This window comes from Rhinolophus hipposideros (assembly GCF_964194185.1).
Source record: "Rhinolophus hipposideros genome assembly, chromosome: 6".
Classification (NCBI taxonomy): domain Eukaryota; kingdom Metazoa; phylum Chordata; class Mammalia; order Chiroptera; family Rhinolophidae; genus Rhinolophus; species Rhinolophus hipposideros.
This window is the reverse complement of record NC_138052.1, coordinates 95,352,472-95,373,262: the sequence shown is the minus strand read 5'-3', so window position 1 is coordinate 95,373,262 and position 20,791 is coordinate 95,352,472. Positions and strand designations below refer to the sequence as shown.

At 41.8% G+C, this 20,791-nt stretch overlaps 1 protein-coding gene across 4 annotated transcripts in view; it reads right to left on the bottom strand.

Moving 5' to 3' along the window:
• GIGYF2 (GRB10 interacting GYF protein 2) overlaps nucleotides 1–20,791 on the bottom strand; it is a 120,026-nt gene that overhangs the window by 14,651 nt on the left and 84,584 nt on the right. For all 4 annotated transcript variants that reach the window (XM_081052146.1, XM_081052145.1, XM_081052144.1 and 1 more), the window contains exons 15-23: nucleotides 18,401–18,567; nucleotides 15,347–15,438; nucleotides 14,219–14,326; nucleotides 13,114–13,214; nucleotides 11,281–11,381; nucleotides 8,366–8,527; nucleotides 7,050–7,211; nucleotides 4,224–4,460; nucleotides 463–585 (exon numbers count right to left, since the gene is read on the bottom strand). In XM_081052146.1, the coding sequence (XP_080908272.1) occupies nucleotides 463–585; nucleotides 4,224–4,460; nucleotides 7,050–7,211; nucleotides 8,366–8,527; nucleotides 11,281–11,381; nucleotides 13,114–13,214; nucleotides 14,219–14,326; nucleotides 15,347–15,438; nucleotides 18,401–18,567 (1,253 nt within the window). The remainder of the gene's footprint in view (nucleotides 1–462; nucleotides 586–4,223; nucleotides 4,461–7,049; nucleotides 7,212–8,365; nucleotides 8,528–11,280; nucleotides 11,382–13,113; nucleotides 13,215–14,218; nucleotides 14,327–15,346; nucleotides 15,439–18,400; nucleotides 18,568–20,791) is intronic.

Below are 20,791 nucleotides of genomic sequence, written 5' to 3'. Positions count from 1 at the left end.
CACTCTTTTGTATCCTTCTTATCCTAATGATATAGATTTACAAGCAGACTTTTTCTCCTACTGGAATATTTTATGGTTTTCTAGGGTAGTCAGAAAATCCGACACCCTTAGAGAAAAATGTATTCTGCATTCTAGAAATCAAATTTACAGAAGGATTATCTGCATAAAGCTCACCCATAACTCTGAAAAAACCACGTACTTTTGTTTATGAGCTATTCTCTCAAGAGCTACATTAAAATGTGTAAGATAAATGAATATTTATGTTATCCCATCTTAATGTTATTCCTGTTACATCCTTCTTTGCTAGAATGACCAAATTATTGGCTAAAGAGTTTAATAACGAACATGCAATTCAGACACAGCAATCTGACGATAATTATCTTTACTAACCACTAACCCATAATGCACACAAGCTATTCTGGAACACTGTTTAAATGGACCCCTTTTACTTTTAAAAGTTACCTCTTCTCGAAGCTGCCGTTCTCGTTCTTCCTCCAGTTTTTGGATTTCAGCCAACGACAGCGTTGCCTGGGACTGACATGCTGTCGTATTGGACTGTTGGCCCCACGTTGAGGAAGAGGGAAGCTAACAAAAAGGAAGGCAGAAGAGTTCATGAGGAAATGGGGAAAGGAAATGAAGAGGCAGTGACGCAACATGTACGAACAGAACATACACATGTCCTTCCTTTTACGTTGATTCTCCCAGTCAGTCAGCTTCTTTAACTTAAATTTCCTGTCACTACTCTAGAGCTAAGATTATTTTAAAACAACTTAAAATACATACCATACACTTTTATTTGATATACCGTTTTGGGATTGCAAATTTGATACATCTAACATTGACATTTATAGCGGCAGACATAAAGGGAAAGGAGTAAACAAAGAATCACTAAATTTTTAATCCAAGGAGGCAATAAAAAACATGGTATGTGATTTTTCAGTGAAAGGGTTAAGGACAAGATATCTGAAGGGACAGCCAAGGGGGACAGCTAATGGAAGATGCCAGGCATAGTTCTCAGTCTTTTATGAAAAAGAGTCACTGTTAACCAAACTATCTTCTAGTCATGAGCACTAAACTATTTTTAATTAATAATTCTATTTTTTCCTATCCCCTAAAATTATGGACTAAAATAGAGGGTAAATATCTGGTTTCTGAGTACTTCAGTGTTCTTAAAAGCCTGATTATTCGAAGAGAATCCCTTGGTCTTCTAGGCCAGAAAAACAATGCACCCTAATTCTGAGACATCTTACGGATCTTAAAAACAAACAAAACAAACAAAAACCAAATCTAACCAGACTTAAAATATGTTTAATTGCAATAATACATGAGCATGAATCAAAACAAACAAAATGCCCAAAAGCCCCCCAAAAGAATGACTCTCTAGCAGAAATCTCTAAAACTAGACCTGATGGGCTAAGGGGATAAACAGTTTCGACTGTCACTGACATCACCAAAGAGCTCTCCAAACGAGTACCCGCAACATTACTGAACAGAGTGAGCTGATCCTTAACAGTCTGGGGCTAATATGACAGGTAGTAGTGGGGGGCATTTCTCTCAAAATGCCCTTGTGCTGGGGAGGGACAGGGGTACACAAGAAACTAAGAGAGAAAGATGGGGGACGAGGTAGGCAAAGCTGAGCGCAAACAACCGCTTTTCTCCGGAAGAAAGGACCCACTTGGAAGGTGCTAGCTATCAAGATGAACAGGGCAGCAGCTCTCACACCAGGAAGCACCACCTGGGAGGACCTGTGAAAACGTTGCCGCCCCGGCCCCACACCTGATGAACCAGAAGATCCAAAGGTCAGGCCAGAGAACGTGCGCCTTTTGTAATTCTGATGCCAACCATCAGCCAGAACCACTGGTGGTGTCTAAAGTCTCCGTGGATGTGTCACCCACTGTCCCCAGGAGCCAGTCCCCAGCTGTCTTCAGTAGAACATGAGGCAGCACCAGGAAGAGATGCACCTCCTCCTGAAATGGCCTCGGCCCCTTTCAGGCCTCTCTGAGATCCTTCCAGTTGCTGTGCCGAAACACACTTTCGCTCCTGATTCCCAGGCCTGCGCTGTGGAGCAAAGCAGACTAATCCGAGTCTTCACGTGACATAAGGTCTGCTGACAGCTATCACCTTCCTGGTCTTACCTGTGCACGGGGAATACTACCCCATTACTGGGCAACACTGCGTTGGATCATTTCCGGCCCCCACCATCCTGTACAGCCTACTCAGAGAACCCCAGTTCATCCATCATGCTTTTCAGAACAGTTCTCTTCCAAATCAGAAGCACATAGTAGGGAATTTGGCACATTTTGTGACCCCTGAATGCCTAATATCCTTCATTGATTTTTTTAAACTTTTACTTTTTTTTCTGCTCTGACACTGCTATCTTACTTTTGACACTATTTTTTATTTTAAAAAACAAAATAAAATGATTGTGTTCCACATCCAGTAATGACACCACAAGGAGCTGTGGATCAACCTCCAGCAAAACTGGTAAAAATTATTATTATTTTTTTAAATCATTCAAAGCCTCTAGAAATGCTCCAAAGGGAATACAGCAAACAACACTTTTTTCCCCAAGAAAATCTGCTAAAACTTGATCAGAACAGAAGATGTGGTACCTGGACCAAGCCCCACTCTCTCCCAGCTCGTAGCTCAGCCAGACAGAAACTCCATCCCAGGTGAGTGTGACCAAACACAAGCCTCCCCGCTCCTCAGCTGCCAGTCAGTGGGCAGACTTCCCCGAAAAGCACATCAGCACTTCTCAGCCTAAGTGACAGCAAATACAGCTCAGAGGAGCTCCCTTCTCATGCCTACCCCACTCGTAAAATGGAAGCTACCTTGAGCACTGCACTACTGAGACTGCCCCAGCTGGAAAGGCTGCCAAGCCACCAGGAAAGGCAGGCCCCAAAGACCCGAGGCTATCAGCCCCCAAGGCCTCAACTCCTACAGCAGGGTGTCACTCGGAGAGCAGCACACCGCTTTCTCAGGCTCGAGCTGTGACTCAGATTTCTGCCTGGGGGTGGAGGTGGGAGGCCCAGACTGGAATGAGAGCGCCAAGCGGCTTCCCAAAGGAACCGACTTCCTCTGCAGAAGTGTGGAGAATGAGGAGTTCGACTCTATGAGCATTTCAAAACCTCAGTGAAGGACCAGTGGGAGGCAGCTGGGAGGAGACTGGTGGAGTTGCTGGAGAGGAGGGCTGGACTGTCGTCACTACTTTGTGTCAGACAACCAAGGAAAGAGCAGAAAGAACAAATCTCCAATACAGACCTGGGCAAGTGGCTCTTCAAAGAGGATGGAATGACGCGGCAATTAGTGGAGCTTAACAGCCGGACCAGGAAAAAGACAACCAAAGAAAGGCCTGCTGAAACCAGTGTCACCCGAGTGGCTGGGCAGACCCAGTGCTGTGCCCCCAGAAGAGCAGCAGAAGAGACTTCACACTTTGGGGAGAGTGGGACTTCACTCAATTAATCCAGCCAGGCACAAAGCAAGTAATACTTACTGCCACCTCTCTCACCACACTGTATTCTAATTGACTGTTTCTAGGTCTTTCTCCTGTGGGCCCCTTAAGACAGGGGACACTGAGCCTTATTACCAACCACTGAGCCCACGCCTGCCGTACACCGCTCGCTCCTTCCCAATTACCCCGCTGGTCCCACCAGTAATCCCACTGCTTCCCCAGTCCCTGAGCGCCTGCTGACTAGGACCGTTCCAGCCGCTGCCTCGGTCCCTCTGACCAGACACTCGCTCTCAAGCTAGTCCTGTCCTGCTGGCCCTTCCTGTGCACTGTCACCACCACCGTCACACTCTCTTGACTGGTCTCCCCGTCTTCACTTCCTACTATTTCCAATAATGCTTTGAATGCTCATAAAACCACCGTTTGCATACATCACCCCAATCCGACCTCAGTAAACCCACGCACGGTCAGCTGCTTCAAGGTCCTGGTGACGACCACGGACACACCCGAATGTGTGTGTCTCCTGCTTGCGGGGGGCAGATCCTTCTCCCACGTCCCTGTCTCAGCAGTGCTGACTGCTACATATAGAGCCCAGTCCCACGCCTGCTGGGCTGTACTCCACTTACGGACCAGAGTGCCTGAGCCCGGCTGCACCACTGCTGCGGCCCGAGCCTCCCCGGTCCAAGTGCATGCACCACACTGCACTCCGCAGTGCGCACACTCAGCACGCCCGGAAGCAGCCCTCTCACGGGCAGCGCCGGGTGCCAGGCCTTACCTTCATCTGCGCCAGCTGCTGCTGCTGCTGCTGCTGCTGTAGCCTCCGCAGAGCCTCCTGCTGCTGCTGCCGCTGGCGCATTAACTCCTTCTGTCGCTGCAGCTCCAGCTCTTTCCGCTTCCGCTCCTCCTCCTCGTGCCGGAGCCTGGCGGCCTCCTCTTCCATTCGCAGCCGGTTCTCCTCTAACCGACGCTGGGCTTCTTCTTCTTCTCGGGCCCATTTTGCAGCCTCCTCTTCCTTCCCAGAAGGAAAAATAAAGAGAATAAAACTTAATTGTGCTTCTAAAAAGAAAAATGTGAATCACTGTTGAAGGCTTTTGTCAAAAGGTTAGAGAAGCAACAGAGAAAGCAGAAACTCTGCTTATGATGACAGGTAGGATTTTCTTTTGAAGTGTATTTATAGTAGCCACAAAGGCCTGGCACGCTTACAGGATAAAATCTTCACTTCTTTGGTAATTTCTCCATAGAAGGAATGTCACTTGGAACATGTGTGGTTAAATACTGGTCTCTAAGAGGTCCCCAGGAAACGGCTCCAACACTGAGGCAGAGCGAGCGTTACAGGCTGCTGAGCGCCTACAGCTGCCAGGACCTTGAGGGATCCTGATTACTGGGGAAGCCCAGCCAGTTCTGGAACCAAAGCCAACTTTACAGGATACTTTCTTCAATCCTGCTCCTCACCCTGGGCCCACAGGCCCCTCGGACCATCTCTCCCCGACCCATCCTCCACCCGTCTCCTACTGTGCCCCATAGGCTGGCTCACTTTCCTTCCGCTTCCCTCCCTCAGAACCATACCATTGTGCCCTCTGGAGCTCTCCTCACCTTCCTAAGCACCGCAATGCTCTGTCTTATCCAGACAGCGCGTGCGTGCCCCTCTATTGTCCAGAACTCATGTCAGTCACTCTCAAAGGACCGCCCCAGTCTGAGGCAGGCAACTTGCCCTCTGCCTTTTCATTATGTCCAACTGTACCTTTCCTCCGCTCCCTATTTGCTTCTAGGCCACCTGGGGCAGCAACTGTCCCCACCTACCCAGCATCCATTCCTTTCAGGCTTCTTCCTTTCAGACAGAGCCTCCCCTTATACCAGAGGTTTAAATGCCAGATTTTGCTTTTTAAGCTTCCAGTGTGATCTGATTTAGGCCAAAGGGATGTCTGCTGGGAGGCTTCTACAGATGATTTTCTTCCCATACAAAAGGAGAGACGGATGAGAGAAGGACCGACTCTCTTTTCGATGCGCGTTGCACAAGTGTATGGGATCCCAAACTCCCGATCCTAAGGCAAAGAATCTGAAGTCCGAAGGCAGCACACCAGCCAGCAGCGAAGCAGAGCATGCAAAGGACCTGGATCCTTAATGACATCCTGAGTCACTGAAGCTGTAACTGCCGTGTCTCCGGGATAGGTCAGGCGATAATGGCAACTATTTAAGCCATTTTTAGGTGAATGTTTTGATGTTGCAGCTGAAAGTATCCTAAATGTGGCATTTATTCCTTGTATATTTATCACCCATGTGGTCTGCGAGCTGCTTGGGGACAGAAACAGTTTCTTTAAAAGTTTTGTACTCCCCCAGGAAACCAGCACAATAACTGGCATGTAGTAGTACACTAACTAAACATGTAAATTGTCAAATGCATAAACCAAAGGACAAATCATACACCATCTAACCTGGGAGCTACTGTCTACCTCTTAGGTTTCCCAAAGAATTTCAATCAAGAACTTAGGCAAAAACAGGTAATTTCCAGCTTTGTGTCAATCTAATCAACAAACAAAAATCTATGTCCCCAGTGTGGACGGGGACATAGTGACTTCCTCCCAAAGGGGAAGAAAAGTAACTTTACTGGAGACACCTGACAAGTGCCACGGCAGCAGGCACGAGTCACGGTGGTGATACGTACACTGATACGATGTGATGAAAATGGCACTTTATCTCTGTGGTCTTCCTCCTAAACACCCATGACTCCCATTTAATTGTGAGAAAAACTGCAAGTGAATTCCCATAGAGGGTTACCTTACAATATATTGACGAGTATTCTTTAAAACTGTCTAAGTCACCAACAAGGGAAACTCTGAGAAATAATCACAGCCAAGAAGAAGCTAAAGAGATACAACAATGAATGTGATGTTTTGGATGGGATCCTGGAACAGAAAAAGGACATGACGGGAAAACTGAGGAAATGTGAATAAATTGTGAAAATTGAGGAAATGTGAATAAAAATTTAGTTAATAGTGCATCAATAAGGTTTATTGTGACAAATGTACCATACTAATATAAGAGAGTAATAGGGGAAACTGTACCATCATCCCAATTTTTCTGAATCTCTAATATGGTTCTGAAAATAAAGTCTATTAATAAAAAAAACCTGCTCTTAAACACTGAAATGAAATGCCTTAGGTGTTCTGGCTGCCTGTAGTGGCAGGACGGCATGCTCAGACTAGAGTTAGACAGTGGCAATTTACTGCATCACCTTGTGAATATATTAAGCAGCACCGAACTGAACCCTTTAAAAGAGTGAATTGGGGATGACCCTCAGGCAAAAGCTGTCAACTTGTAGATCTCACACTTGGTTTTTCAAGGGTATATCGTCTATGGATTTCTTTTGGGTGGTCTGTTTTTTGTTTATTTTGGTTCTTTGCTATCTTGTTCAGCTTTTATAATTGCAGGTGGGACAGTTATTACAAAAGTGTTGTTACTTCTGTAGTAAGAGTCAATTAGGTTTCTTCTGGTAATTTTCAGCCACCTGAAAAACTTTTAGATAGGCTATCTGAATACTTTCATTATTAATCACTAATTCCTAGCTTCCAGTAGCAATGAGAACAGTAAGCCATCTGGTCACCTGCTTGCGTAACAATTCTTCCTGCTTCCGCCTTTCTTCCTCTTCTCTTCTCCTCTCCTCCATTCTTCTAAGAGCTTCTTCTTGCTGCTGCTGTCTTTCTTCCTCTTCTCGCTGTCGCCTTAGCGCAATTTCTTGCTCTCTCTGGCGTCGTAGAGCCTCTTCCTATATTAAAATGAAAAGGGTGTGTAATTCTGAGTTTCAATATATTACATCATAATTTGAAAAGGAATAGGCTATATGCCACTAAGACTCTGTTAACAGTATATATAAAAAGCATACAGAATAAAAAGTATGTAAGTTCAGGAGTAGGCACATTAAGAGCTAAAAATGATTTGTATTTAAAATAAAAACAGCACTGTCCTGTGAAGTTGACCCTGGTTTCTGCATTAGCTAGATGTACTGGTTACCCCTAGAAATGGCTACATTAGGACTCAGGGTTGGGTGTTTACATTGGTACCGTTAACCCCTACTTTTAATCAGCTGAGAATCTAGGGTACAGAGAAGTCAAATCAATGAAGCCACTAAAAATGCCTGGTAAGGTAGGCGTAAGTTCTCCAATCAGAAGTACTGAGTAAAGCTGTGTGTACCACAACACGTTCTGAAGGACCAAAGTCCTACAGATAGTAAGTATACGGAAAAGGGTCTCGTTGTCAAAACAATTTAGGAAATACTGAGCAACACAGAATTAAAAAGATTTCCTTACTGCAGCACTTCTCAGAGTCCGTACATGCTAAGGTAGAGTGTGACTCTAAGAAATATTAGCAGTGCTAATCTAATCCCAGCATAGGCCCTTTTGCTTTTCACAGAGTACCTCTCGTGGCCAACAAGAAGTACGAAATGGGAGGTAAAGGCTAGACTCTGGGGCTATTGCAAAGTGGATCTTTTCAATTGGGATCTTTAAAAGTCCCAGCGGAAAAATGGGCCAAGCACATGAACATAATTCCTCCCCACCCAAAAAAACAAATAGCCAAAAACCATGAAAAACATTCAATGTCACTGGTCGTAAGTACTTAAGCAAAGACTTAGTTAACTTCTAAATTCTAACTAGCTTATAAAACCCCAGGAAATAAATATGCAAAAGAAATCAATTCCAGTGTTTTACTAGGACTGAAGAATATCCCTCTAGTGGGTGTGAGTGGATAAGACAGACATTCTTTCTAAAGGGAAGTGAGTCTTCCAAGGTTCTAATCCTGCTGTTGACCTTGGATAAACCATCTCCTGGAGAACTCCGACTTCTGTAATGGTGGGAGTGAGCGAGAGACCCCGAAGGTGCTCCCTCAGTGCTAACCCTCCAGCCACATTTCTCAGCGGTATACCTGTTTCCTCCGGGCAAGCTCTTCTTCCTCCCGCCTTTTCCTCTCTTCTTCCTGCTGTCTCCGAAGAATTTCCTCCTGCTGTCTCCGGAGTTCTTCTTGTCTCTTTCGCTCTTCCTCTTCCCGTTTTGCCCTCATTTCTGCCTCTCGTCTCTCCTGCTCTAGCTGTGATTACACGAGAGCACTCTTAGAAATGTGAAGCCATATACAGGGATACTCCAACATCCCTGCCCAGTACGTTAGGAGAAGATGGAATGTGTGTCCAGACTGAGGGTGTCCAAACTTTTTTCAATGTTTTTTACTAAGGGCCATATGCAGTAAAATACACAAACAGCCAGGCCACTCACTCGAGGTGAAGTACGTATTACCTTCCCTGGTTTATTTAAGTAAACTAAATATATTTTTTGGAATTTGCTGCGGGCCAATTAACAATTGATCATGGGCCACAGTTGGCCCGTGGGCCGCAATCTGGACACCCCCGGTATAGACACTACCATTCAGTGGTCATTTCTACGGCCACTGAGGGTTGCACCCAGCTCTGTGAGAGCTCTGAGCGACCAGCATCAGAACAGGTTTACACTCTTCTAACCTGAGTGCACTCTTCCGCCCTTACCAACCTCCTCACACCACACTACCACACGTCACATCTCCTAGACTGGGGGGAGAAAAGGCCAATATGAGAGTAACCCCAGACTTCTCTTGGGGTAGCCATTTCTTTGCTCATCGGACAGAAGATTTTCTGATTGAAGATCTAACACTGTGGCTACAAGCTCTCAACAGCAATGTTGTAAAGCTGCTGGTGTGAAGAATGATATAATTCTTTGAAACCTAAAGACCAACCACTTGACATATGTCATCATTAATAGTTCTTAAATCCTAGTCAAATCCAGTACCTAGTCTCCAGTTCCACTGCCATAGGCCTTCCAATGAAGGCCTATAGTTCAGGCCCTCATTTCCTCATCTACATTCTCAAGAGTCTCTTATCTGGTTCCCCAGAATCCTGTTTTGCCCACATTCCCCAGCACAACATCTACCCTCCATCAAAAAATTACTTCCAGGCTTCCATTAACGCCATTCTTCACCCAGAAAATACATCCTAACTTGAACACGACATGTGCGAGGATCCTTGTGACTGGCCTGCCTCATCTTCTTCAGCCTCCTCTTTCATTATTTATTCCTCAGACGCTCCATGGGTCGAGGCCAGAGCAAATTAAGTCTGTTCTCCTGCATTTCTGAGCCTTTACAGGTGTTGCTTCCTTCAACTGCACTTTAAATTTTACCTCCTACTACTCTGTCAACTCCAAACCTTTTAACTTGGTTAAATCCTACTGCCCTACAAGTGAAAGTTAGCTCAGGTATTACTGTCTATTGAGTGTCACCCAATTCTTGATCCCCACAGCTCCAACTGGATAGCTGGCCCATGAGCTTTCTTGACTTACTTGTCTGTGTGTCATCATCATCCCCTACCCCCACCCCACCCCGCTGTAAGCTCCTATCTTTCATCATCTATGATGAGGTGTTATCAAACAATACGGTGAATGTTTAAAAAAAATGTATTACAGTAAAGGACACATTACCATTAATCCCCCTCAAAATACTCCCCCTCACTTTGTATCTGTTGTGATACAAAAACACAGTGAATGCTGCTGCCGAGTGCCATCCAACAGAAAGGCAGGGATCTTTAATACGGAAGCGGCGCGTTGAACCTAAGTAACAGTGTGTGACAAGTTTCAACTTATTTGGTGTAGTCAGTCGGGTGTGAGCCAGGGTTGAGAGAAGGTGTGTTTTAAAGTGTGCCATAAATCATCCTCCATCATGACAGTGCTCGATGTCACACATCACTTCTGGTATATGGCAGTTTTGTCAAATAAAAACATTGCAGTGTGTCCTCATCCACTTCATACACCAGATCCTGCACCTGCGACTTCTGGCTGTTCCCCAGAGTCAAAATGATTCAGAATATGAAGGCAACCACGACAGTGCAACTTAAAGGCACTCACGAAAGAGGACTTCCAGAACTGCTTCAGAAAGTGGCAAGAACGATGGGATAAGTGTGTTCGAAGTGAGGGGGGGAGTATTTTAAGAGGGATCAATGGCAATGTGTCTTTTACTCTAATAAATTTACTTTACTCACCATATTATTTGATCCCACCTTGTATGTGTTCCCAGCCCAAAGCACTGAGGAACTAGAACACACTCAAGAATTGTCTGAATTACGGTCTCTCACTCATTTACGGAGACAGACCCTGACCATGAGCCTTTTCACCATTCTGGGCATTCTAAGGAGACTACCACCACCACGGGATAAGACTGCACTAAGTGTAAAATAGGAACAAGACCCCAGAAATCATTACTGTGACACTAAGTGTTGATAGACAACCTCTTCCGGCAAGTACTAAAACCAAAATCCAGGATCCCTAGCTCCTCCAAAAGATGTGAATGGAATACAGGATCTAATATCAACGCTGAGCTTTTTAGCTGTGTGTCTGAGGACACTAAGAAATGTAAACAACCATTACTATAAAGGTTCCAGGTGGGAACTCGAGTAACTCAGGTAACTTGAATTACAATCAAGGGTCTAATAAACCATGCAGTGGATGTTTCCTTAGTCTTAGTATTTGTAACAAGCATTTGTTTGTACCATGAATAATGTAACTAAAATATACATATGACCATAATCATTAATGTGTCAACCAACCAATTTTAATTACTTTAACTTAAACTTGTAATTTTCATTCTGTTCAAGGTCTTTTGGGGGATATATATTCACAGAACATGTATGTGCTCATACCAGCTAAGTAGCAGCAAACTCAAAGGGAGAAAAGTAGTTAGCTAGCTAGGGACAGAGACTCCCTACAGCAACGCCTATGTCCTGCAGTTGGAAAGGACGCGCGGCTGTGGAAGAAGGAGGGTCAGACCTTTGCAGCTTTGGCCTTTTCCATCTGCTGAAGCTGTTCAAGGGCAGGTCCTGGAGTCGTGGTGTCATGGGGAAGATCCCATACACTACCACCTTCCCAAACTGTAAGAAAACGAGGGAAAGGAAGTGAGGAACGTCAGAGCCGACAAGCTCGGCCACATACCCATGAGAATAACGTAACAAGCTGTGTCCCTGTCCCCTGAATGAGCCCCATCACACATACGTATCTGCTCTGCTCTGAAGGAGGCTAAACTGCCAGTGCTCTCGTTCATATCAACACCCTTCAACACACCTCGAGGGAAAGACAATACCAGGCATTTACTGAGGAATTAATTTCAACCTCAAAAAACCTTGTAAGATATCTGTTCACATCCTCCAATTTTACAGATGCACAAGCTAAGGGTCAGAGGTGGTTTTCCAACATTCCCAAGGACACAGGGCAAGCACCATGGCCATGCTAGGATTTCAATCCCACCATATTAGATCCCAATGCCCATGGCATTTCCAACAGCCACACCACCTCTTACTGCACACCACGTGGAGAAGGGGGTTAGGAGAGGTCCAATTGTGGAGCTAGAGAAAACTAAGTGGTCGCACAATATTGTGTATGTATTAAATGTCACTGAATTGTTCACTGAAAAATGGTTGAATTGTTACGTGAATTTTACTTTAACAAACGGGAGGGCCAAAAGATAGACAGAGAGAAAAAGAGCTGGGAGGCCTCTGGAAAGGCTGGGCAGGTCTCACAAATGACACTAGGTCCTGTGGACCTGAAAGGCAGCACAGAGTCAGATATGAAAGTAAAAAACAAAAAGGCTTCTAAATCTATTCTCCTATTGCCAGCAATATTTGAGGACACCACTTTTCAACATTCTCTATTTTCTACACTCCTATTATAGCGCTATTTATGGGCTATAAATTGTTGTCTACATAAAACTGGCGGACTATTTGTAAAGGACCTTGATTGCATCATACCAAAGAAAGAAATTATTTAATAAGGTACTTAGTTTCCCAAAAACTGGAGAGGATTTTAACATTCTAACTACAAATAGCTACTAAGAAAAAATAAGGTACATACAGTACAGAAAGCTGATGAAGGAGAATAATCAGTCCTTTTCCTGCCATAATCCCCAGGGCTGATGTTAATTAATGAACAGGAGAACTACAGGCTGAATAGCTCAATAGCTCTACGAAAAATTCATCAATGCCCATGGTTCCTAAGAATTTCCAACATAAACTATAACCTGTTATAAGGACTATCTATGATTCACACTACCCATCTCTGTAGATATCAGACACTAAGAAACAGAAGTGCTTCACAATAAAGACTTTTAAAAAATCCCAGCCCCCAGTTTTTTTTATTTGATGCAAAAAAGATCAGAGAATGAAGTAAGATGTTCACTTCAAACCAGGCTTTTCTCTTCCCCAAACTTCTGGGCACCTGTGGTGTTAACCTATATAGCTACCCTTGGCTAAGAAGAATAGCTCATCACTACTTGTATTTTTCACTCTGGCAGAAGAGATCGAAAACAATTTAAAAGACTTTTACACACTGATTAGAGGAACATGAAAAACAGAGGCTGGCTCAAATTCAAGAAATTTATCTACTAAATAATTTCTAGCAAATCCTTAATAGTGTATTTTCAACAACACTTTCTATCCTTTGCTGGAGTCTATAGAAAAGACAAGGAACTTTTTGTTAGTATTTAATACAAAACAGGTAAAAAAAAAAAAAACAAACCTAAAAAACCCTGGTATTTTAAAAAAAGTGAATTATAAAGTTATTCGAGTCTAAATCCTAGGAGTGCCACCAAAGGCCAGTCGAAGCTTTTACCTGCAGCCTGTGAGGCTGTTGGCTGAAGCTCCCAGATAGATGCTGTATCTGGCACTGACACAGACCGAGTCACTGAGGAAATGACGTTCTGATCAGACATTCTGCAAAAGGGAAATACAAAAATTAACTTGTTCTTGTCATTTGCAAAAATAATGAGGAATTTCTATGTTAAATGTAGATTTGCCAGGTTATCTGGCCAGAAAACTCCTTCACTGTTTTAACTAAAATGTAACACTACCAAAGCATTTAGGAGAGGAACAAAGAGAGAGAGACACAATGGTCACACTTTTGGACTCCTCAAGGAATTAGCAAACACTGATTTTCAATTAATGGATATACCTACTATCTTAAAAAAGAAGAAAAATCCAGAATATCTCAATAAATCACGGAGGCAGGTTATAATGGAAACACCCATAGACAGCAAGTCAAAAGGTCTGCAGGTTGGTTCTGTGTCGGAAGTTTTCTGTATATTGTGACAACCACGTCCTTTAGCCTCTCAGAGTCCCAGTTTGCCCATCTGTAAAATGGAGATCTTACCACATAACCTGCCTGACAGGACAGTTTGTAACTCAAAAGAGAAATGTTAAAGGTTCCAATTAAAATGGACAGTAAGGCTTTTGAGAGCAGTAACCAATACCTTTACAGAGGGTAAAACAAGTAATAACCTGAATGATAATCTGAAACAGCAGAAATTTATGACTTCTAGCATAATTCCCTTTTCCTTTGACCTACCCTACCTTAACAGATTTGGGGTTCTGAAAAATTATAACCCCGTGTGGCATTGTTAATACTTTGTTGAGATATCAGGGTTATAAATGGGATTAATCGTCCAGACGACAATTTTTGTTGTTGCTGGTTCCACAAGACTACACTACTTCTCAAGTGCTGTTACTCTTTGGTTATCATTCCAAATTTATCCTCTGAGTAAAAAGCAAACAAATGCTTTACCTCCAGCTTAATTATTTTAATAAATGATACTGTTTTTACACATAACAGTTTTCTGTTGTGTGTGGATATTTTGATAGCAGAGTTCACACACACTATTTCCTTTCTTCTCTTTCTCTGACACACACACAATGTGACACTTCATGAAATGACCACCAACCTCATCTTCAGAGCCTGGAACTGTTGGAGGAGAAGAGCCAACTGCTGCTGTTGCTGGGAAGACAGCGCTGCTTTCTGTTGTTGAGCCAGAACCTGTGCGTACTGTTGTCTTCAAAAAGTAAAATAAAGTGTAACCTATCCATCCACATTTAGTTTATTTACTAAGACAATAAAAGACATGGTTCAGTCCATCCCCACCCCAAATACCACAAGAAATAGCTATCAAATATGTTTTTTATAATTCTTCATAATAGTCACACAGAAAATTCTATACTTCATTCTAGAAAGAACTGAACTTATAGATGACATGCTTCTGAAAGAGGACAGCAAAAAAAACCAAAATCATAGAATGTCAAAAAATGGTAAATTCCCTCAAGATGTGGCCTCTTATCAGAAAACAAATTAAAATCAAACAGATTCAAACAGCTATTTCCACATGAAGCACCTTTGCAAAAATAAAATCAGTTGTATAAAAATGCTCAAATTTATCTTTCAGCTTGGAAATTTTTAGGTAAGATTTTTTTTTCACTAGATCAGCCAGCAGTAGACAAATTTTTTCTGTAAAGAGCAGGACAGTAAATATTTTTAGCTTTGTAAACCATAGAAAACACTCAATTCTGCCACTGTTGTCCATCATAGACAATGCACAAACAAATGGGTGTGGCTGTGTGCCAATCAAGCTGCTTATAAAAACAGGTATCAGGCTGCCAACCTCTGCACCGATGACAGCCAATCTTACTTCTACAAAAGAAACGCACAGCCTAAGTGAGTCTGTCATCATCCCACACCACCTGTAACAGTTTAAACTTTTACTTCTTTCCTGTCCTCTCATGTATGTTTTTCTCTGTGACATTCAAAGCTGAGCCATTTAGGAGGCACTTAGTTCTTAGCATGCCTGTTGATTCTTGCTTTAGGAGCTAAAGACCTTACAAGATTATAGTTATGTATCATCTTCTGGTATTTAAGAAGACCAAACTTAGAACGTATAGTGGTTAACATGCCACTAGCTGGGTACTGAAGTACCCTATAAACTTTCAGTTTTGTGCAATAAAAGGTGACACACATGAGCAGATTATATGTAAAGCCCTTAGGTGCTGTGGTACACTCATTACTATATCGCTGCTCTTACTGTATTAGGAACTGCTGGTACTGAAGATGCTGCATCTGGTATAAAGCCGTGAGTTCCTGCTGCCTGGTCAGTCGTTCCTGGTCCAACTCTCCCTGGGAGTGAAGGGAGGAGGGAAGAAATACCACTGAATAAATTGCAAAGAGCCTAAAAGTCATTTAGTACATATATCTGAAAGCGAAACAAATCCAGACCTTCATTTCCCACTTCACCTTTATGTCCAAAACGCTTAACTATAAAAACTCAGGCATCTTTAAAAACCAAACAGTGCCATCTAGTGGAAGAAGGTGGTTGTCTGTATATAAGAGACTCAACCAAGGTAGGACAGGGTCCTTATTTCAGCTGCTGTCTTCTCTGGCCCTTGAAGCTGAATGTTGAACTGTACTAGTTACTAGTGTAACTGAAAAAAAGTATAATTCTCTCAATCTTAAAAGTGATTCATAAATTTGGAGGTCATGTAGGAATTACTGAAATGGGACAAACAGAAAGGAATAAAACTAAAGGTTAAAGGAAAAGTTACGGTAGGAATTTTATAATGGCACATAATGAATACAGGGAGCCAGTATGTAAGTATGTCTTCTTAAGATGATGAAAAATTTTAAATTAAAAAGAATATAAAAACTTTGAAAACTGTAATTCTCTACCCCAAAATTAGATTTTCCTATTGCTATTAATACATCATAGTTCTAGAAAATAAACTGCAGCAAAACCTTGTTTTTTAGCTTATATTTCAAATAACATGGCAGGAATTTAAATTTTGAAAAGCTGAAAAATGTATGAAATGTGAAGGGAAAAAGAATGAACTGTGAAGTGTAAGGTAACAGAAACACAGCACACCTCCCTTACTTGTGGTTTTACTTTCCAAGGTTTCAGTTACCTGCGGTCAACTGTGGACCAATTTAAAAATTCCAGAAACAAACAATTTGTAAGTTCGAAGCTGCGAACCATTCTAAGTAGTGTGATGAATCTCATGCAATTCCCACTCCGTCCCTCCTGGGGCATGTCCTGGGGATGTCCTGGGGCATGAATCATCCCTTTGTCCAGCATATCTGCACTGTAGATGCTCCTGCCAGTTAAGTCACTTAATAGCTGTCTTGGTTATCAGAGGGGGGGGGGGGGGCAGTGGCACACCACATTGGTATTTTAGTACACTGTTGTAATTGTTCTATTTTATTATTAGTTACTGTTATTAATCTCTTACTGTGCCTAATTTGTAAATTAAACTATCATAGATATGTATGTACAGGAAAAAACATAGTCTATATAGTATATAGGATTGGGTCCTATCTGCGATTTCAGGCATCCACTGGGGGTCTTGGAACGTATCCTCCGTGGATAAGAGGAACTACTGTAAAAGTATACGGGTGACATAGACTAAACTTACGCAAATCTTTAGTGAATAGCTTATATCTTTATTATACACAAATTACAGTTTGGAATAAAATATTTGAAATTCAGGGACATTTTTCTTTCTCATTAAATACTGAAGCTAGATGGAAGCTATGCTAGGTTAATCTAAAATTTCTACATGAAAACCTAGGTTTCCAGGTATGTTCATCAGCAAGGTGGATTCTTCTCAGTGTACTTCACTTCAGGGCAATGGCAATCGCTGACAGGAAGCAGAGTTGCGCCTGGTTTTTCCCCTAAGAGAGTCTGACTGAGGCTTAGCCCTATAACTGCAAGTCAGGAAATAAATGTATGTCAAGCTCCAAAGGAGCTTTCAGCTCAGAAACATCAAGATAAAAACTCATCCCAATTTCAGAGAAGAGAAATAAAACTTAAAGTTGGTATGTAAGTTAAATTTATATACAATAGTACACAGTATAATTTTTCTTTGGGTTTACAACAGAAATGTCAGAAATAATTCTCCTAACCTAGGAATCTTCACTGCTCTCCAAACTACAGGAGGTCTCAACCTATCTGTGCATTGTGAAATCAATTGCTAGGTCAAGATCAACATTTGTATATTCAGAAAAGGAAAAAAAGAGAACAAAATATGTGCATGGCACAAAATGTTTTGTGGAACTTGTTTCACATATATATACACACAGAGAAGTGATGTAAAACTCATTTTTGTTTTTTTACTACAGGCTATGGTCAAAATGTTTGAGAGCCACGATTCTCACCTATAAACTCCCTTGACTACCGAGGTTGTGTCTTATTCACCTTCATCTCTTAAGAACCTACCACAAGGCCTGGCACAGGCCCTTGATATGCAGTTGATGAGAAAGTCAGGGGTGATGTCACTATGAAAATCCACTGTTCACACTACAAGTTTCTGACTATGGCTACTTTTGGCTATGGCCAGCACCCTACCTGGAGACACTCCTGCCTGGAGAAGGAAAAGTTAAGGCCCAGATCCAAAGCTCTCCAAAAGGAGCTCTACGGCGACAGGCTCAGGAGCAGCTGCAAGGAGTGAGATTTCCCGTTCAAAGGTACGCCACTGCCACTATACTACAGGGAGGGGTGACATTTGATCCCATTTTTAGTTATTATAAAATATCAGTACCTAATATTCTTTAAAGTCTTCAAAATATTCCAAAGCACTGGACTTTATTATTAGCAACATTTGCTTTAAGGTAAACCTCAAATTTAGGAGCTTTATGAGTCAGAAGGCAAATGGAGGGGAGGAGGAGGAGAACGCACTCTAAGTAGAGGCAACAGGGAACTCTACAGTGAACCGTGCAGGAGCACAGCAGATGAAGGCAAAAGCTCCGACGTGGGAAGGGATGTGCCCCAACATGCCGGATCTGGTAGGCAGGTCAGGATACGGTGTTGTTCTTCCCTCTACACCTGCTGGAGAGCTACTGAAAGATTCTGTTTCTGAGAGAAAGCAAGTGTGTGTGCATGAGGGGCGGCGGTGGGGGTAAGGAGGAGGGGGGCATGGGTATTTGAGTTTTGAAAAGATCATTATAGCTAGGTACGCAGTCTCCGATTCAGAATTCCCAGAGCCACTGCAATTACTTTAAAATAACTATAGTTTCTCATCTTTAGATGTAACAGAAGCAAGTGCTCCTGTGTTTAACATGTGTTCTGGGTGAGCTGTGAGGTACTTACCATATGAGGAGGAGGAGCTGGACCAGGAGAGAAGGGAACCCTTCCCCACATTTTCATGATATCACCAAGAGGTTGAAAGCTTTCGTCACATGCTCTCTTCACCAATAAGGACATAGTAAAATAGCCAGCTTGAAACCATTCTGCCATCTCCTGGTTATTGAAGGGACCTATAACAACACCAATTAAAACAGAAGGGCAATAAGAATCCTTTCAGGCTAAAAAGGAAAAAAAGTGTTTTCTGGGTCTAATCCTCACTCAAGGTAAACCCGTTTCAGGTGGCACACTTCAAATAATCTGTAAAATAATTTAATTTATTTTCAAAGGTGGTAAACAGGCTTCTAATATAATACAACAGAAATGATTTTGAAATAGGCCTTATGTCTACAAGTCCCAGATTCTCAGCAGTGCTTTAGTTATTTTTAAGAAGCGTAACTGTCTCCATGTCACTCAGTCCCTAGGATCCACTTGTCAGAAAGTATATAAATAAAACTGAAGAGAGTTGGTTGTTCTTAGACTTTGTATCCACTTAAGCTCAGAAAATAGAAACATGCAGGGCTGAATGCTGCTCTTCCTGCTTTTCATTTTCTGCCAGAGATTACACAACTAAAACCCACAATTATAGGTGAAGACTTCAAGATCCCTCTTTCAACAACTGACAGAACTAGACAGAAAATCAACAAGACCATCACCCAACAAGATGACATTCATAGACTACTCCAAAGATAGTAAAGTATAAAGAATAATCAATTAAATTAAGACAAATTATAATTCATTTACCCAGGTAAGACTAAATCTGGCTTTGGTTAAAGGTTTGAAAAAAACTAACATTCTCTAGGTGTTTTATGGTAAGAAATAAATATGTTATACACAAAATTAACAAATATACTCTGTTCAGTAATCATTCATTTATTCAGTCAGCAAATATTTACTGACAACCAATTATGGGAATACAGCGGTAAACAAAACAAAGTCCTGGATCTTTTACTTCCAGGAAGATGGAATAGATGTACTTTTCCTGCTCCTCCTGATAAATACAACTAAAACCCCTGGCACCTTATATATAAGACAAATAAAAGAGGACTCAGAAATTTGGTGGAAGAAGAAGGCAGACTGACTCAGGGCTTTGGGGCTTGAGGGAGTTTTCATTTTACCTCATATATCCCAGATTTGGAGCTGAAGAACCCAGCAACATCAAACATGACCCAATTAGATACTGTCTGCAAGAAAGTATTTCAAGTATAACAATAGAGGGAGGTAAGTAAAAGGATACAAAAGGATGTACCATGCAAAGATTAATCAAAAGCTAGAGTGGCTATATTAGTACTTGATAAAGTAGACTTCAGAGCAAAAAAAATTGGAGACAGGGACATTATATATAATAAAGGGTCAATCACCAAGAAGACATAGTAATTGTAAAGGTACAAGCACCAAAGCTGCAAAATTGTGAAGCAAAATCTTATAGTTGAAAGAGAACAGACAAATCCACAATTGTGGCTCAAGACTTCAACACCCCTCTCAACAACTGATAGAACTAGACAGAAAACCAACACATTATAGAATTCAACACCATCATCAACTAACAAAATCTAACTGACATTTACAGAATACTCCAAAAATAACAAAATTCAAGTACCACAGAACATACAGCAAAACAGACTATATTCTGGGACACAAATAATGTTTTTTGTAATTAAACTTCTTTATTTATTTTAAGTGTGTTCCAGGACCTATCAGCTCCAAGTCAAGTAGTTGTTTCAATCTAGTTATGGAGGGCACAGTTCACACTGGCCTATGCAGGGATCGAACCTGCAACCCTGGTGTTACGAGCATCGTGCTCTAACCAACTGAGATAACGGGCTGCCCCTCAATACATTTTTTTTTAATTAATTTTATTGGGGTGACAATTGTTAGTAAATTTACATAGATTTCAGGTGTACAATTCTGTATTACATCGTCTATAAATCCCATTGTGTGTTCACCACCCAGAGTCAGAATACATTTTTAAAAATTGAAATCATATACAGTATGTTCTTCAACCACAAAAGAATCAAACCAGAACTCATACACAGAAAGATAACAGGAAAATCTCCAAACACTTGAAAACTAAACAACACATTTCTAAATAATCCATAGGTTAAAAATGGAAGTCTCAAGGGAAATTAAAAAACAAAAAACAACAAACAAACACTGAACTGAACGAAAATATGTATGTCAAATTTTATGGTACGCAGTTAAAGAAGTGCTGAGAGAAATTTATAGTAATAAATGCTTACATTAGAAGAGAGGAAAAGCCTCAAAATAACATAAGCTGTCACTTTAAAGGCCTAGAAAAAGAAGAACAAAATAAACCCTAAGATATAGAAGGAAAGAAATAATAAAGAGTAGAAATCA